General features: G+C 40.0%; 1 protein-coding gene across 13 annotated transcripts in view; it reads right to left on the bottom strand.

Moving 5' to 3' along the window:
* Positions 1 to 11,202, bottom strand: part of NREP (neuronal regeneration related protein) — a 28,191-nt gene extending 16,989 nt beyond the window's left edge. For 2 of the 13 annotated variants that reach the window (XM_032274518.1, XM_032274526.1), the window contains exons 1-2: positions 10,126 to 10,262; positions 8,773 to 8,833 (exon numbers count right to left, since the gene is read on the bottom strand). Coding sequence is in view for 9 of the 13 variants with exons in the window: in XM_032274526.1 (XP_032130417.1) it covers positions 8,773 to 8,775 (3 nt within the window). In the remaining 4 variants the exon portion in view is untranslated. The other 11 variants (XR_004267741.1, XR_004267742.1, XR_004267740.1 and 8 more) reach the window with 11 other exon arrangements.
* Between the last annotated feature and the right edge of the window lie 6,841 nt (positions 11,203 to 18,043).

Below are 18,043 nucleotides of genomic sequence, written 5' to 3'. Positions count from 1 at the left end.
AAAGGGGTGTGCTAGTTAATATAATTTATTCAAATTCTAATTGTTAATCACACAACTGAAATTGCGCTATTGCATGCATTTAAACAGTGGGTACATCCCTGCACAGTATTCATTCTTTCAGCTAGTATTAATGAATTCCTACCATGCAGAAGGCACTAGGTTAAGTGCTCACCCACGTGTTACCTAACCCACATGGCACATTGATCCATGGAGACTCAGCAATGCCTGGCAAATGAGCACAAGAACAGACTTTCACATCATGGTTCCAATGAGCCTTTGGGTGGCTTTCACTAGGATGACTTAGTGGGAGGAATGAAACAATACTTCATTGAGGAAATGGTTAATATCAAACCCTTACTTGGGTCATATTTATAAGCATAAGTTTTATCCATATCAGTACTGACTAGCTTTCCCTTGATAGTCTGCAAGTTGGCTGGCAAAGAGGCAGGATCTTCTCCTAATTTCTACTCTTTCCTGTCCAAGAATAAGTTCTATATCAGACACCAACTTTATCCAGTAAAAGTGTCCTCAAAATGCCTGGACCCATTTTAAACAAAACAACTTTTGTAGATTTCTCCTTGTCCAGCCACTAGACTGTAGTACTTTTCCCTGCTGGAATTGTATCAAACTCAGTTCAGCAGGAAGGCTGTTACCTGCCCCAGTAATCAAAGGACATGGTGTGTGATGGTGATCTGAGTAAGAGCTGGGATGGAGGAGAGAAGAGTTGGAGCTGGGAGCCACACCAAAACTTCTGTGCACATTATGAGTCTCCCTGTTGTTTTAATTACCTATTGGTGAGTCTTTGGCTCCACATTTTTATTGGCAAAAACTACTTAGCTATTCCCCCTTCCTTTCCAATCAATGGCTCTGGTTCCCAAATTTCAGCAAAAAGGGGCAAACAGACCTTCCTTTCATGCCACATTCTCTTATCCTTCTCCTCCTTGAATATGTTATATTGATATTTTGCTCCATGAAAGTAAGGATGCACACTGAACCAGTCTAAAATCAGGGATTTAAAAATATATCTAGCTAGATTATTGTAACACTTTCAAGGCAAAAAGCTTAGATTAGAAACAATTATAAGGTAAGGATGGGCCATAATTTTATTTTAAGAATTTTTATTACCCTGTGAAACCAGGGCAGATTTGCTCTACTGTCATGATTGACTCAGACTACTGAGACAAATGGTGCTGCCCACTGGAAAAGCACCATTAATACTCTCAAGTATAATGACGCCCCAGTGTTCTGGATTAGATGTGTGGCACTACCCTAAAATGACAATCCTCTTTCAGCAGACCATATCAACTTAGCTTTCTGGACCCTCAGGACCTCTTCTGCCTAAAGGAATGCAAAACAAAGGAACACACAATTTAGGAGTTATTTTTGTAGTGTGCGTATATCTCACTTAACTCTTCCCCCTTACTTCCCAAACATTGAGCCTTCTAAAATATTCAGTGAGAGGCTCTTTTCAGTAGTAACTTGTTTATTAGTGTATATTCATTTTCTGGACTGCCTGACTTACAACTGAGCTATCACAGCAGGGCAGTGTCCGGCCATAACTCACTGTAGATACCAAAGTGGGCTACCTGGTCATGCCCAGAAATAACAGATCATCGTGCATCCATGACCACTGACTCATTCCTTTATTCCACAGACAGTTGTTGATCACTGAGGATGTGCCAGATCCTAGTTAGGTACGGGAGCACAGATCAGACTGGTTCATGGTGTGGGATCTATTCCAAAGTCTCATTAGGAAATGTCAATGAAGGTTAGAGTTTCCTTTCACTTTGTAAAAAGAGACCACCAAACAATTTCTCTACAATTTCATTCCTGAGAGTTCTCTCCCTCAATTGCTACCAAAAAGGCAAAGGTGTTCCTCACTTACTAAATGGTCAATATTCTTGTTTCAAGTTTACAACCTTGGAGGGTAGAAAAACATGCATAAATAAGCCAGCTTCAAGTATAAAGTTAAATGTGTGGTAAGAGTAGAGAGGAAGAGAAGATGATTCCTGCTGGATATACTATGGTAAGTTTCAGAGAAGAACTGTCATTCAAATTCAGTCTTGAAGAACGGCTTCATTTTGTTGGAGGTGCATTCCTTCTGAACCAAGTAAGAAAGGCACAGAAGGAGGGAATCCCAGGGAAGGTTTAGAATAACAAGTGGCCTGGTCCCTCTAAGAAAATATCCACTGTGGCTAGAAATAGAAGATTAATTCATATAGTTCCTGACCTACCTGTCAAGCCACAGAAAATAAACTTAGGAAGTTCTCAATACAGCAGGTTAAAAAAAAAATACTTCAAGATATGAGGTGGAGACGGCATAAAGAATTCAAGGAGCAATGCTTACCTAGGTCACTTTTACTGAGAGATTTACAGACAAGTCCCACCTCATCTGAAGGGGTTAAAAGAGCGAGTCACATCATTTCATGTGGAAAATCTTGCAGCTGATGCATTCCAAGGTAAGATTCTGTGCTGTTTATAAGAGATTGCAGGAAAAAAAAATCCCTCTTGGACTTGGCTTTCCCTGATTTTCATGTATCATGTGATGAGATTCCCTTTGGTTGGCCACTAGATTACCGACTAAATTAATAACAGCCTGTAGTCCTCAAATTGTAAACAATTTTATTATGATGACATAAGTGTTGGCTTATATTTTTGAATAAATATGGTTAATCGGGAAGAAATGGAAAGAGAAAAGCAGCTGGGTACATGTGGGTGCAAGTGATGAGCGCATGCCTGCACCCAGACAGCCACACAGGAGGGAAGATGATCCTTCTACTGGGCAGCTTGCACAGCAGCATCCTCCTCTCTGGCCAAGCAGACACTGCTGAACCTGCTGGGATTTGCCAATGAAAGTGCTGCCACTTTCTCAAGAAAAAGAAGATAAGCATGCGCCCTTTTCCCTTCCCAGTTCCTTCTAGCTAGAGACCTTTCTTCTCTCTACCACTCCACCCCAGCCTAAGGGGAGTGAGAGGGAGCAAAGCAAGCTGTACCTTTAACTAGAAAGTGTAAGTGAGTGAGTGTGTATGTTCCTTCCTGTTAAGCACAATCAAAAGGCAAAGAACCTGAGACAGGTTGGTAACCTGAGTGAGAGCCCTGGGCCATCTCTAAGATGCCTGCTCAGTGGCTTCCTATTGCTTAGCACATCAAGTCCTTGACTTCTAGGTCTAGTTTTGAAGTCTGTCCTTGACAGCACAGAGGTCCTAAACAGGAAGGAAGATTTCCCCTATGACAGTGAAAAGGTGTTATGCTCACGCTTGCAAGCCTAACTTTCTAATGCACTCATTTTATCTGGAATACTCCTCTCTCTCATCTAAATCTACCCAAATATTCTTAATTTTTCATTTACTCAATATAAGGACTGGTACTAAGTACTAGAAATCAAAGCTTAATAAGGCATAGTACTTACTCTCAGGGAGCATAGAGTCCACTTCTAGGTTTCAAATTTTGTGTCAACTCCAATCAATTGTTAATGGCATCCTGGAACACCATATTGAGGATTTTGAAATCATACTCAAGCTGAATAATAATGAGTTTCAAGGTTGATTAGCAATGTCTCCTACACGTATAAAAGTTAATGATGGAGATAGCCATATATTTGCTATTTCTGGCTCTAGCGTAGTTTCGACCTTCTTAATAAAACTTTTCCACGACTATCCCCAATCCCCAGTCCTCAATAACATCACCCGTACCATTTAGCACTCTATAGTTTTACATCGTTAAGTTTGCTGCACATCACAGAATCACAGAAAGAGATTCTACTGGAAATAAACCGAGGCTATAAAGTTCCAATACTGGGAGTAAAGATCCTCCTGGATCCACACTGCAGGAAAAGCTGCTGTGAGCTTTAAATACAACAGCGGGATCCAACCCAGAGAGGTGGCATCACACCATACTGTCAGAGTGTAGCACTGGAAGCTGGGAAAGGTGAGCCATCACAAGTCACGCTTTTCTGGCAAGTGCCACACTTTATGGTTTCACTGCATTTTGTTTTATCCCTTTAATAATGGAAAATAATTTGTTGTGTAAACTAAAATTGCATTCATTTTGGCTTCCTATACCTTTCAAAAAAGAGGTTGAAAATACAAATTACTTCCAGTTCACAAAACTAAATATGATTAAGTCACTAAGAATGGATTTTAAAAATTCAACTTAATAGATGTTAGGATGCATAGGCCAAATATTTATTCAATTTCTACCATATATTTAATACTTTACCAAGCACTGTATATGAAGTTTATAAATCCTCTGGAAGCCTATAATTTAGTTGAGCAAAAAAAGAAATGCATATGATCCAACTAACAAATAATGCCACCCTGGTTAATACCATGGTATTACTACTAATAACTGAATTGATATTTAGAATTTAGCTGAGAGCCATGTTAATGCTTACGTCCCAGACCATTAGGGCAGTTGATACTTATGCACTAACAGATCAATTTCAGGATCACTGCTATTTTTTAAATCACTAAGATGAACTATTCTTGAAGCTCTTCCTAGGTGTAAAATATATTCCAGAAATGTCCATTTCAAATAAATTTACACCCAATAAATGATATTTTTAGCAATCATAATTTCTACAGATGTGGACTAAGAATTTATGATTAACCTGATATCTAGTTTGAAGTAGAGGAACCCTTTAAAATTGATAGATTGTAATATATCTTCATCAACCAAGATGACACTGTCCAAGTACATTCAATACATTTTCCTCTGGTATATTCAGATTGGATTTGCTGGTAAGATTTCCTTATCCCCAGTTTTTTCTTCTATAATACAGGAATTATATGGATAATTCAGGCAAATCCTTCCCACTCCTACATCACTCCAGCAACATTTTGAATTACCAAGATGAATCAGACAAAATCAATTTTTTGAGCATAATTATTCAGATAATTATTTCAATCTTCCATTTCACTTTGGCTGTGAGGATATAGCCTTAAAAGGCTTTCCATCCAGGAACAACACTAATAAAAATATGTAGGACCCAGGGAGCTATGGCATTTCACACCAAGGATCGCCAGTCAGCCCAGTGCATCTGAATGCTACGTCAGGTCTTTAACTGACCAGGTAAATGAATACTTCAAAGCATAAAATTCATTAATAGCCATGTATAAATTTGGGTATTACTCATTTGGTTCGGCAGAGTATTCACATTTTAGAAGTGTATTTTCCTATTTTAGAAATATTCATCTTAGGATTTATAATAAAGTGAATTTCTTCAGTGTATTTATGATTATGATCTGCTTTACATATTTTAAAGAACTGTATCGGGTTAAAATGGAATGATACTCGGAACAGCTGTTTACTCCAAGATTGCTGCTCAAATACCTTTTCCTACCTGAATTATCTCTATAGCTCAAGAGGAAGCTGGACTGGCTTAACCCAAATAGACTATCCCTACTGTCCTAATTCCCCAAACAACTCCCAATTCTCCCCCTCACCATTCACTGGAAACTGGTGAAAAAGACAGTACCATATAAAATTACCCTCCTAGGTACACTTCAGCATCTTCACCATCAAAAGTCACTGAGCAACTGGCACATTTACATTCTCAACCCAATGGCACAAGCTATGAATAGGACTTCATCCCTCCCCAATCTTTGTCTTTTTCTTTAAACAAGGAAACCTTATGTTAATGGAGAGATTATTGAAAGGGTCTTCTTGTAAACCCATGAATGCCACTTCAGACTGTACAAAAAGCAGAGCTCTGTGAATGATACAATGGAGTCAACTCATCTGTTTTAAAAGCTCAGCATCAGTCTTAAAGAGAACTTATATTGTTCGAATTTCTAGGTCCCTGTTAAAATGTAATAAGCCCATGCTTATGCCACTGTCAGTCCATGGCACACACACACTTAGAGGCAAGTTTACTGTGTAGAAGGCAATCATGTTGAAAACCAGGACTTAACCTTGACAATTAATTAAATAATTTAGTTTTTCAAACTATTTAATAGGATCATCTACTGATTTTGAAATGTTTTCTTCTCAACCTATCTGAAGCAGGTACCTTTAAAATAGAATACCTAAATAGTAAGAAATCACGGAAAATACAATCATAGCAATTAAAATTTAGCAAAAAGCCAAATATAAATTAAAGAAATGTTGAAGACTCAATATCCTGCTAATTGAAAAAAAAAAAAAAAAAAAGTAGGGGTGGGAGAGGCACATTTACTAGAAAACAAAAAGCTGGGGAATGAGTTATTTAAAAAAATTCTGTTCAAGTAAGATCCAGCAAACTATACTCAAAATTGACACTTAGAACAGTACTCTTGAGTTGCAAAACCCCAGATGCCACCATGCACAACTGTAATCTATGTAAATAGCACTTCCTGCAGTTGTGCTCAAGGAGCCCCATACACAGGACACACCTCCTAGAGCTGCACAAGTTGATTATATTTTTTTGATGATATGGAAGGCATTCAAGAATCCTTATGTGTCTCCACATTATTATTGTAAAACGCTATCATTTTAGGTATGTAAAAAGTCTAGATATTGAATCACTATGTTATGAGTTCTGGAATGTACTGGATAATTTCTTACACTAAAATGAGCTGATTATAAATTTGTATTTGAAATAAGCCCTTTACTAAATAGGTTAAATACACTGAAATTAGATCCTCTTTAGTGTTTTAAATTATGTAAATGGAAATGCAAACAGGAAAACCAGGCTTACATATTTTCTAGAGGTGTCCAGGAGTTCAATCTACTGCTTCACTAGCTGCAGTTTCTATTGAATGTGGGCCAAGTCTTTAAGTAAGCCAGTTACAGAGGTCCACAAAGTAATTCCAGTTTTAATCAAGGAAAGAAAATTAACTTGATTTTGCCAAAAGGGAGAAAGAGGAGATACAAGACACCTCTAATATAACTTCTTAAAAAAAAAAAAAAAAGTGAAACTTTTTTTTACATTAATTTGTGCAAAGACTTTTAAGATCTCAGACGTTCTGGAAAAAGAGAATTGCTAGAAAGTTACTTGGAATCACCCACAGACAATAACTGTCAGTGGTTTCATTTCAGGCAATGGGCTTGTGCCAAAAGGGACTGACATCTTGATGAAAGGATCACCAAAAAGTTGTGAGAATATTTTCATGAGTAAAAATGCTTCCAGGAGCAACAAATTGTGATTTCCCATTCTGCCACCATACATAAATGACAACTGCAAAAAATTAACATGTAATAATAATTTGCATTTGCTTTTCTGCATTCAAATGGCTCCAACTTCCACTCTCTGCTTTGGCAGGCATGCTTGACTTCTACAAAGCTCATTCCTCTTACTACTACAGAACCATGATATCTTACTCCTTAACCTTGATCTATAGAGTTAGCTTTGGCTGGGTGAGTAGTCATATTTATGTTTAAACTGGTCACCTCACATATTGCAACATACATGAACCTCTGTGATCTATTTATGATCACAGAAAGTAGGTAAGGTTCTGAGATAACGAGCTTGGAGGCAAGGTTGATGTGGCCAATCACAGTAAAAAATAATTAAGAAAATACAAATACTTTCGAGCAGCTGATTTTATTACCATCCTATTATTCTATGACAACTAATTAAGAATTTAATGTGAAGTTAGGAACCATTTGCATGAAATCCATTGACTAGCTTAATTTTATGTTCACTTCTTTTTTTCTACCTGAAGTTCCTTAATTTGATCATTTTCCAACATGATCCAAGCAAGACCTACTTCATGACCTGCTTTGATACCACTTGTTGAAATAACAAGTGAGGCACACATAAAAAATAAAACACTTGTTAATAACAGTCAAACTGAACTCATTTAACTGCCTGATTCATTTTTCTCTTTGGAAGCTTATACTTGGGTTGATCTCAAAGAAAACATCAAGGATATCAGACTAAATTTTGATTCATTAAATTCCACCCTCGTTTAAAAGAAAAAAACTAAATCTAAATTTGGATATCACACATTCTAAGTGACAAAGGGGTGTTTTAAAGAGTATAAACATCTGCAGTAGGACACGCTGTACTTCACTAAAAAGTTTTATTATATTTCTATTATTTTTTTAATCTTATTTCCAAAGAGGACATTTTTCATAGATGATTAATATACTTATTCAGCTGCTTTTAATGTGTATGCCTTCTGTCAGCAGTCAAACATTAAACTGCATTCTCTGTGGATCATAAGCTTTGTCAGAAATAGTTATACTTTTATTTACAGGTTAACATGCTTGACTAAAATTTTAGAGACATCTAAAATTGAGTAAGATGTCTCTCATAAATGAAGCTATAAATCAAGAAAAAATGACAGTAATTATGTTAAATAGATGGGGTATATTAATAGAAAAATTCATGCTTTTCATCTGTATTGCGCTAAAGGCTAGTACATGCAGTAGCTGTTTGATCGGCTGGACAGACTCCTCAGTTTTGGATAAGTTGGGGCTGGCTCTAAGACCCAAGGCTTTGTTTGAGTCCTACTGCTGTCACCACTTCCATGCGTGTCACAACACATCACTCTTCCTAAAAAAACCGAGTAGTTTCTGTTGTTCAAATTAAATAAATCTCCACTTCCAAAAGACGAATTTTAGTTTTCTATTCAAAATAATAGCAAATCAAAAGAACTAATTTGTCAGATCCAATTCACGTAAATTGCTGTACTGCAATGCTCCCAGGTGCTGGAGACAGAACCTTTTACGGTCAGATGGGGTGTAGGAATAATGAAGGGTTGAGGAGGATGATGGTGGATGGTTGAAATTTACATGTAATAGACTGATAAGAAGTACTGAGAATCTCCTCTGATGACCAAATCTTACCATTTTGAGATTCTTAGTCTTGGGCTTCTATTCTCCCTCTCTTCAGTCCAGGGAGACCAACCTGCAAAATATGTTTAAATACAGTAGACACAGCGCCTTACCACAGGTCAGCAAATGAAAAATGCCTCTTTGGAGGTTACATATGAAAAACCATTTTCTGTGGTTGTTACATGCAAATTATTGTTAACTACTGGGATTTCTGAAAGAGCTTTCCAAGTGGCCTATAGGCTTAAATAGGGGACAAAGGAATCCCTAGTACTTGGCTTTGCAGAGTCCTGGGCTATTCTTAGTGTTTGGTTCATCTTTAAATTGCATGAGTTCAAAAGGTTTAGCAACTTAAAAGTAGAACCAAGTGATAAAAATAGATTGTTTTCTGGCTGCTCTTTGTTCCCAGACATACTACTGGCAGTATATTTGCAATCAAAACGACAGAATAGGAATCAGCCTTCCACCGTGTAGTGTAATGCCTCAGAGTGGATATTTTTGGAAATGGCACTGCATTACATAACCTTCCGTGTTCAAAAAAAAAAAAAAAAAAAACCTACCGGGGGGGGGGGAGGGGGCAGTCAGGAATATATACCATTATGTCCTTCTCCCTAAACCAAATAAACATTAATGTACATACTGCAGTGATTTACCCTCAACCTTTCTGTTATCAGAAGACAGCTCTTTTGTTAACAGTTAGGACAAAAATTAAGATGAATGGAGAAACTAAAAGTTCTCAAAAAGGGTATCATAAGCTCTAAATGTTTTCCTATAATGTTATAGATACACATAAATGCAAATCAGATTATTATCATCACCAAGAAGAAAACAGTCATTTATTTTTAAGGCCCTCCCCGTCAAAGTTCAACTGCTTTATAAGAAAATGCAGAAAAAAGTGCTGCAAGATCGAACGCCTAAGACGACCCTCGGCAGCAGCAGCATTCAAAGAGTGATCAAGTGTAAGGACGGAGGGACACAAACAAATTTTATAAAAGGGGAGGAAAAGCTTGCATGCACGAAAGTGCATTTAATGCAAAGAAACACCACAGTTTCCAACAATGCTTTAGGAGCAAGAAGAACAAAATAAACCACACCACCAAGCACAAAACCCCACCCCTTCCCAAAAGAATTCATTTCTCCCTCTAAACTTGTGCATTTTAGAAAAAGCTCAAGTTAAATTCCAGCCTGAATGCGGCACGACCAAAATGCCAGAATTTCTCCAAGGTACACGCTTCAGCTCTTTAAAATTTAGAGGGAAGAAGCATGAACTCTGCAGGGTTGAAGGGTCCAGCTAAGAGCAACGGCAAGGAATCGACACAAAAGAGAAAGCAGCGCTCCCAGCCGGGGATAGGAATGGTATATACTTACAGACAAAAGCCCCGCTCCCTGTTCACTCTCTCTCCTCTCTACACCTGAAACACAAATGTGGATGAAAAAGGGCATCATGCTAGAAAGACAGCTTGTGGGGGAGGGGGGGTTGTGGGAAGGGAGGGGGAGGGGAAAGGGGTGGAGGAAGAGGAGGGAGGAGGGGGAAGGGAAACAAAACCCAAACCGGCTTCACTTCCAAGAAGTGCAGCCTTGGAAAAAGGAGGAGATGATCTCCCTGCCTCACGCTCTCTCTCCTAGAGTGTGTGTGTGTCTCTCTCTCTTTCTCTAAGAGTCTCTCTCTCTCCCTCTCCCTCTCTCTTCCGCTAGTGTGCTAGTGAACAATGAGCTAATTCTGATGGAGCTGGCGCGGAGCCAGCGCCCCAGCCTTGCTGCCACTGTGCAGCCGCCTAGGAGCCAGACTGCTTACTCGGCAGGAATCGGCGGCTCAGGGCACCGTCGGCTAGCGGCCAAGAGGCGCGCACGCCCCGACACCCCGCACCCGCGCCCCGGGGCGCCCCGCTCGCTGCGCCACCCCCACTGCGCTGCGTGGAGACCCGGGAAGACAAAGCGACCCGCAGCTCTCCGGCCTCGGCCCCGGCCCCGCCCCGGGAGCTCGGCGCGCGCAAACCCAGGGCCTGCCTCCCCGCCCCCGGCCAGCCTCTTCGCCTCGACGTGCAGTTGCTTTTCAGACAAATAAGGAGGCGGAGGAGGCGGTTTGGGGGTGCGCCAGGCGTGAAGGCGGCCAGGGTGCTGCACAGCCCGGCGGCCTGCCAGGGCGGTGGGGAGAGGCGGCGCGGCCCGTACTGTAATAATAAACCTGCAGAGAGGGCATCTGAGGGAAAGAGGACGGCGACGGGCGGCAGCCGCCTTCCTTTTATGTGCCTGTCCTGGGCGAAGCAGAAAATGGTGCCCGCGGCGGCGCGGAGCCGCACTCAAGGACACACAAAGAGCCCGCACTGCCTGCCTTTGCACACTGCCCCAGGTCGGACCCCGCAGTCTCCCCGCTCCCTTTGGTGGGGAAGCCCGGGGCGGGGAGCGTCCCCGAAGGCCGGCCCCAGAGGTCCTGTGGCTGCGCGTGCACACACACACGTGCACACAGTCACACGCGCACAGCCAGCAAGAGCTGCGGCCTGGCGTGATGGGGCCAAGACAGACACCCCTGGTGCTTCCTTCTCCTTCCCTGAAGGATTTAACACGCTGCCCCTCTGAAATTGGACTTTTTCAAATCGAGGATTGCTTTAAAAAATAAAGCGCTTTGCCATTTCTGATTTTTGTAAACTCGTCTTTCTTATTTAAAATCTATCTTTTCATAGTAATGTAATAGCTCAAAATGTTGCAACAAACTCAAACAAACTGGTTTTGTTGCCAATAAAGCAGGATATCATTTTATGGTAACTGTCAGATGTTAGCGGAGAAGATTATTTCCTAATTTAATTGCTTTGCCAAGAAAAAAATATATAAAGGATCATGGGGGCTACTAAATTTGCTATCCACTTTTCCCCTAATCAGTGAACGCAATGTTTTCCATTGCAACAAAGAAAATAAGGTAAATTTACAAAACTCAATTTTTAAACATATGTTTACAGAATATCTTATGTTTTGGATTTAACATACTGGGTACAGAAATAACAAACCTTAAAAAGCAATACTTTACACTCACAATTCTAAAAGAATGCATTGAATTCTCTGTAAGCTTGTTGCTGGGACCATAGGTCGCCTTTAAAACAGCACCTCTGCCACAACAAATGCCTATTAGACTGCACAGGGTGTGATGTTTAAGGAGCCCACCGAAAGCTTCTCTGAATTAATGTAAAACACTGCAGTCACTTTCCTGCAAAAATAAGACGATTATTTGGCAGCCACGGCTAGGAACGAAGGAAAGAAACATAAAGTTCAACAAATTCCCTTGACCTCTTCAAGTCAGCTCACCAGCCAGGGAAGTGCTGGAAGGAAGGTGTAAGGAGTAGGCTGGGTGGTGGGAGAGGGGAGAGGCCTGGGGGCTTCTCTGCAGCTCTGGAACCGCAACACGCTCGTCAAGAGCACCTCAACATTGAGATCTTTGACATTCACCTTAGGGTCAGGCTGGAAGAGAAACCCACCCAAGAGTGCATCCTCAAATCAAAGACTATCAAAAATCTATCCCAGTAACATTTGTTCAAAAGGTCATTCTACAAGGAAACATACACACATACACACACAGGGACTTTAATGTTTATGTAAAGCTTCCCCTAAGATGTCCTTTCAAAATACAGAGAAATATGGGATTTAGTATATGTTAAACTTTCTTTCTCTTTCGTTTTCTTTAGAAATGGAGTCTCAACATGTGAAACAGAGAAATATGGAATTTAATATATGTGAATCTTTCTTTCTTTCTTTCCTGTACTAATGGAGTTTCACCATTTAAAACACAGAGAAATATGAAATTTAGTATATGTTAATCTCTCTTTTTCTTTCTCTCTTCTTCCTTTCTCTCTTTCTCCCCCTTTTTTTTCTGTAGAAATGGAGTCTGCTCATGTTGCCTGGTCTCAAACTCCTGGGTTCGGGCAGTCTTCACTATGACCTCCCAAAGAGCTGGGATAACAGGCACAAGCCATCTCTCTTGGCCAATTTTTCTTCACTGAAACCATAGACAAAATGGTGAGAGATTTTTAAGTATTAAGAACACTGGGTCAGAATCATAGCTTTTTTATCTGTTGTGTTCCAGAAAATAGTTATCATCCAACTATCCAAGAAACATTCTTGTGTCTCTTTTAGGTCTAGGGGGCTGTGCTAATCATTTAAGTATATACAAGAAACTCTTGCCAAGTAACCTCACTCAGACTGTAGCTAGAGCTATCTCATAATCCTCCTAGCTTCCATGTTCTGCCTCCTTCCATCTATCTTGTAGGCTGTACAGTAAACCTGCTCTTCTAAAATCTCTTTTTAATCATGGCATTCCCTGCTCCATTATGGGATAAATATAATCACACTGTTTTGCCGCAATGTGATAATAGTATGACTTCCGAACCTTATCATCTATCTCTCAATCATAAAATATCAGTCCTTGACTTCATCCTGATTGATCATTTTGGGCACATAATTATCCTTATGCCATTACCAGTCAGGAAGCAAAGTCACACAAAGATTGACTTCAGCTAAGATGTCTCACCCCTTCAGTTATATTGACATTTGGGGCCAGATAATTCTTTGATGGGGTGAGGGCAGAGGGGGAAGCTGTCCTGTGCATAGTATAACGTTTAACAATATCTCTGGCCTCTATCCACCAGATGCCTGTAGGAGACACCAGTTGTCACAACCAGATGCGTTTCCAGACACTGCCAAATGTTCCAAGGGGTAAGGGAGACTCATCCTTGGGTGAGAACCACTGGCTCAAACAATCACATCCATTTCCTGAGGTGGAAGGAGGTAGCCTCCCTTGAGTCATATGCACTGCATGGAAGAGGGACAGAGACCCGAACCAAATCAGGATTTTCTTAGGGAGGAGGAAAAGGAAGTAGGCAATGTCCTTATCTTCATGGAATTGGTAGTCTGGAGTGAAGGGGTAGAGAGACAGCCTAAAGCCACAGTTAAGGTGCAGTGTGGTAAGGATGACTATAGAGTTCAGCACAGGCTTCACTGTGGACACAGGGCTATTTTCTAAATCAGACCAGGGGTTTGAAGACTGTTTCCTAAGGGAGGTGACACCTAAACTGAATTTGTGAAGAATGAACAAGAGTCAGCAAGTTGAAGGAGGAGAAAGGGACATTCTAAGCAGAAGCAAGCAGATCATGAGGTAAGATATTTGACCGATGACTGATGACATCCAGATGGTATAAGAAAATAAAAACCCTGGGTCAGAACCTGATTCTTGGGTTCTTTCCCTGGCAAGTATACCAAAGAACAGTCCCTCTGAGAATTTTCTCAGTAGAAGAGGATATACATTAGACACAGGATTTTTCTTCTCCCTTAGATATTTCATTCTCAAATGTTTCCTCATTATAGCTAAATGTATCTCAGATCTATATATTCCTGCAAGCTCGTTAATTTTTGGTCATTGTCATTGCTTGGGGTGACCAGTTCCATGAGTTTGAGTTCTAGGTGAAAGGTCCTGTAGAAGAATGGTTAGGCTCAGCTCTATGTGCCCTTGAGTAAGTCATTTAACCTTTTAGTCTCAGTTTCTTCATCTTTCAATTGTAGTTTATACCATAGTGTCAAATTGCTATATTATGTGAGCCTGTGTACAGTGTCTGGCATATAAGTTAACATTACATATAGAGTAGCAATAGGTATTATAGATTGCTTTATAGAACAAAACTTACATAATGTTTCCTGATGGACCCTGCCTCTCCTTCTGGCCTCATCTCTTGTCCTCTCTGGTCAGATTGTAAGATGGGCACCTCTGAAATAAGTTACACTGTTACACAACCCTTGAGCCTTTTCACATGCTGTTCCTCCTGCTCGAAGGCCTCTTTCCCACTTCTTCAATTTGCAAACTCCTGCTCCTTCTTCTCAAATTCAGTTTAGGCGTCACCTCCTTTTTAAGAAGCTTTCTTTGAACTGATGATCTCATTTAGAAAGGAGCCTTTGGGTCACAGTGGGCCGTGTACAGAACTCTACACTTGTCCTTATCACTCTACACCTGAACTTAGACTGTATTTTTCTGTCTTCACCACTAGACTATAAATTCTGTGAAGGAACAAACTGCAGTATACATTGTTGATCGCATATGTAACATTCATTATTCCTTTTCTCCTCCTTAACAAAATCTTAAATTTTGTCCTGGTCTCCGTCCCTGCGCATACAGCCTGCTAGTTCCAGGGAAGGTGACCCAAGGAGTAGATTTTAATTATCTTAGCCAATCAGTGTATTGAGTTACTTGGATCTGATAATGGGTTAACAAATGGGTGACTTAAGTTCAACCAATCAGACTGAAGGGAAAGAATTATATTTTATAATTAAGAAATGTGAATGCTATTCTTTAAATTAACAAAACTGTTGGGAAAATGTAATCTGAAAGTGACATCACAAGATTTTTTTTTTTCCTGGGAAAAGTATTCTGAGAGTAATTTGAAGAATGGATTTGAATATGAAGAAGGGGCAGAACTGAGGAAATGAGTTCAGTTTAGGAGAACGTTCGAGTAATTCACATAATTATGAATGGCCCAAAATAAGAAAGAGGCCTTGGGGAAAAAAAAAAAAGAGGGAAGGAATCAATTTGCATTATGGAGGCAGAATTGCAGGACTCATTATGGGCTCACAGAGCATGGGAGATTTACTGGAGAAAACAGTCCAGATGATTCTAGGTTCTGGCTTTGTGACTGCTTGGATGATGGTGGGTTTTCCTAAAACAGAAAATGCAGGAAGAAAAGTGCCTATGGGAGGATAAGTGGGTGACACTGACTTCAATTTTATACCTGTTGAGTGTAGAAACCGCATATTCAATAATGTTCCAGTAGCTATCCTTTAGTAATTTTCTTATCACCAGCTCCCTTTTCTTCATACTTCCCTCCTTTATGCTGAAGAGTGTCCCTTCCTCTCACACACCACCCCCAAATTTACATGCTACAATCTGAACTCTCAGTACCTCAGATTGTGACCGTATTTGGAGATAGGGTCTTTAAATAGATAATTACGGTAAAATGAGATCATATGGTTGGGCTCTAATCGGAAGTGACTTGTGTCCTTCTAAGAAGAGATTAGGACTCAGACACACACAGAGGAAAGACCACGTGAAAACACAGGAAGAAAGACATCTAACACCAAGGAAACCAACCCTGGTGACACCTTAGATCTCAGACTTCTATTCTTCAGAACTGTAAAGGAATAAATGCCTGTTGTTTAAGCCCCCTAGTCTGTGGTACTTTATTGTGTCAATCCTGGGAAACTAATAGACCACCCTTGCAGCAAACGTGCAAAAGACAGAAGGATTTGTAATATATGCACTTATGAGGTTTCGGGTATTATACAATGCAAAGTCTGAGGAAGAGCATGAAGCTAAAGAAGTTATATGTCCAAGGCTTTATCTAAACTCAGAAAGTTGCTTACATATGTGTATAAAAGATGAAGTTAGGAGCTTAACTAAAATTCACGGCTCCTTGTTCTCAGAACAGCATTCCAAAACACATAAGGGAAAGGAAACCGATTTACAATTGACCCTGTCCACTTTCAAGTTTCCAGCTGTATTTACACAGCTGCTAAAGGCAGCACAGATGAGAGATTCTCCACTTCATCACTGAGAAACCCACACTGAGAGTATGATCAGTGTCTTCGTATTAGAGAATTCAGTAAGTCTCAGGGAGGAACACAAAATATCAAGTACTGAGCCACTGACATTGGGGTAGTTGACAATAAGAGAAGGAAAAATAGATGTAAATTTAGCAAACTGTGAAATATGAATGCAAAAGCAATATGATGATGAAAAGGGCATTTAAAAGATAAAGGACAAATGTAAGAGGTGTGGAACTTTTGCAAATTATGGTGTTCTTAATCCTGTATTTTACCCAACATCTGGAAATAATTGTAAATCCCTGGAAAAGTCAAGTTTGTCCTCCTGGAGGTGAAGAACAAGAAGGTTGTTGCAGAAACAAAGAGATAAATGGAAAGAATGTCTCAAAGGAAGATTTATCCAGATTACCCTACCACGCAAAACAGACCATATGAAACACATTTTAAAATTATCCTTCTGCTTGTCTTAAAACTGATCTGCATCGTGGTACAAAACTTTAAAAATAATACTGGTAGTTAATCCTGTTCCAAAACAAGAAACTATTTTAGAATCCCAGTATGTCTGTGTGTTTATGCGTGTGTGTGTGTGCACGCACGCACGTGCATGCTTATCTGTGTTAATGAATTTGCTTTAACAACATAGAATGTTTGTTCCCCCTGGAAGAATTTTGAATTTTACAATTGATTACAATTGTAAATGGGTATTTTCTGTAACACTGGAGAAATGCAGAAACATGCTCTAAGAAGCTGATAACATATATACTATTTGATTATAGACAAAGTAGTGCTTGTCTTATCAACCAAGAGGTGGATTAACAACAACAAAAAAACCCTCTAGATTTACATATCCCCTGATATGATGCCATGGTTAAAACAAATTCCATATATACTAAATATAATTTTGAAGTTAACTCAAGAAGCTTGACAGCTGAGCAAAATACAATCCTATTACATTGACCTTAGCCTCAGATCTTAGGATTCAATAGGGCCTACAGTATGCAGGGTTATGGTTTCAGGTGCTCCATTTAGGCACCTTCTTCACCTGACCATTAGTTGTGAAGTTGCTTCAGTTCAGAGGCACAGATGGGAAGAAGAAGTTTGGCCCTAGAAGAAAGAGCTGATTGAAGGTCATATTAGTGTGTTTTCATGCTGCTGATAAAGACATACCTGAGACTGGGCAATTCACAAAAGAAAGAGAAGTTTAATGGATTTATAGTTCCACGTAGCTGAGGAGGCCTCACAATCATGGCAAAAGACAAAGGGGAGCAAGTCACATCTTACATTGATAGCAGAAGGCAAAGAGAGAGCTTGTGCAAGGAAACCCCCTTTATAAAACCATCAGATCTTGTGAGACTTAGTCAATATCATGAGAACAGCATGAGAAAGACCTGCCCCTATGATTCAATTACCTCCCACTGGGTCCCTCCCACAACACATGAAAATTCAAAATGAGATTTGGGTGGGGACACAACTTAATCATATCAAAGGCAAAAGATCTTTGCCTTTAGAATGCAGTTCTTAAAAAATAAATAAGAAGGAACTCTTGAGAGATTCAAGATGGCCGTTTAGGAACAGCTCGGGATTGCAGCTCCCAGTGAAAGCGCAGAAGGTGAGTGGATGGCGCATTTTTATTGCCCACAGACTAGGAAATTCCCAGGCGGAGGAACTCTACAGGTCACCAGTGCGGCTGTTTCGGCCAGCGTGGCTGTGCCCG

Source organism: Sapajus apella, unplaced genomic scaffold, assembly GCF_009761245.1.
Source record: "Sapajus apella isolate SASKATOON/1434 unplaced genomic scaffold, GSC_monkey_1.0 scaffold1, whole genome shotgun sequence".
NCBI lineage: Eukaryota > Metazoa > Chordata > Mammalia > Primates > Cebidae > Sapajus > Sapajus apella.
The sequence above is the reverse complement of the archived record's forward strand: the minus strand, read 5'-3'. Positions and strand labels throughout refer to the sequence as shown.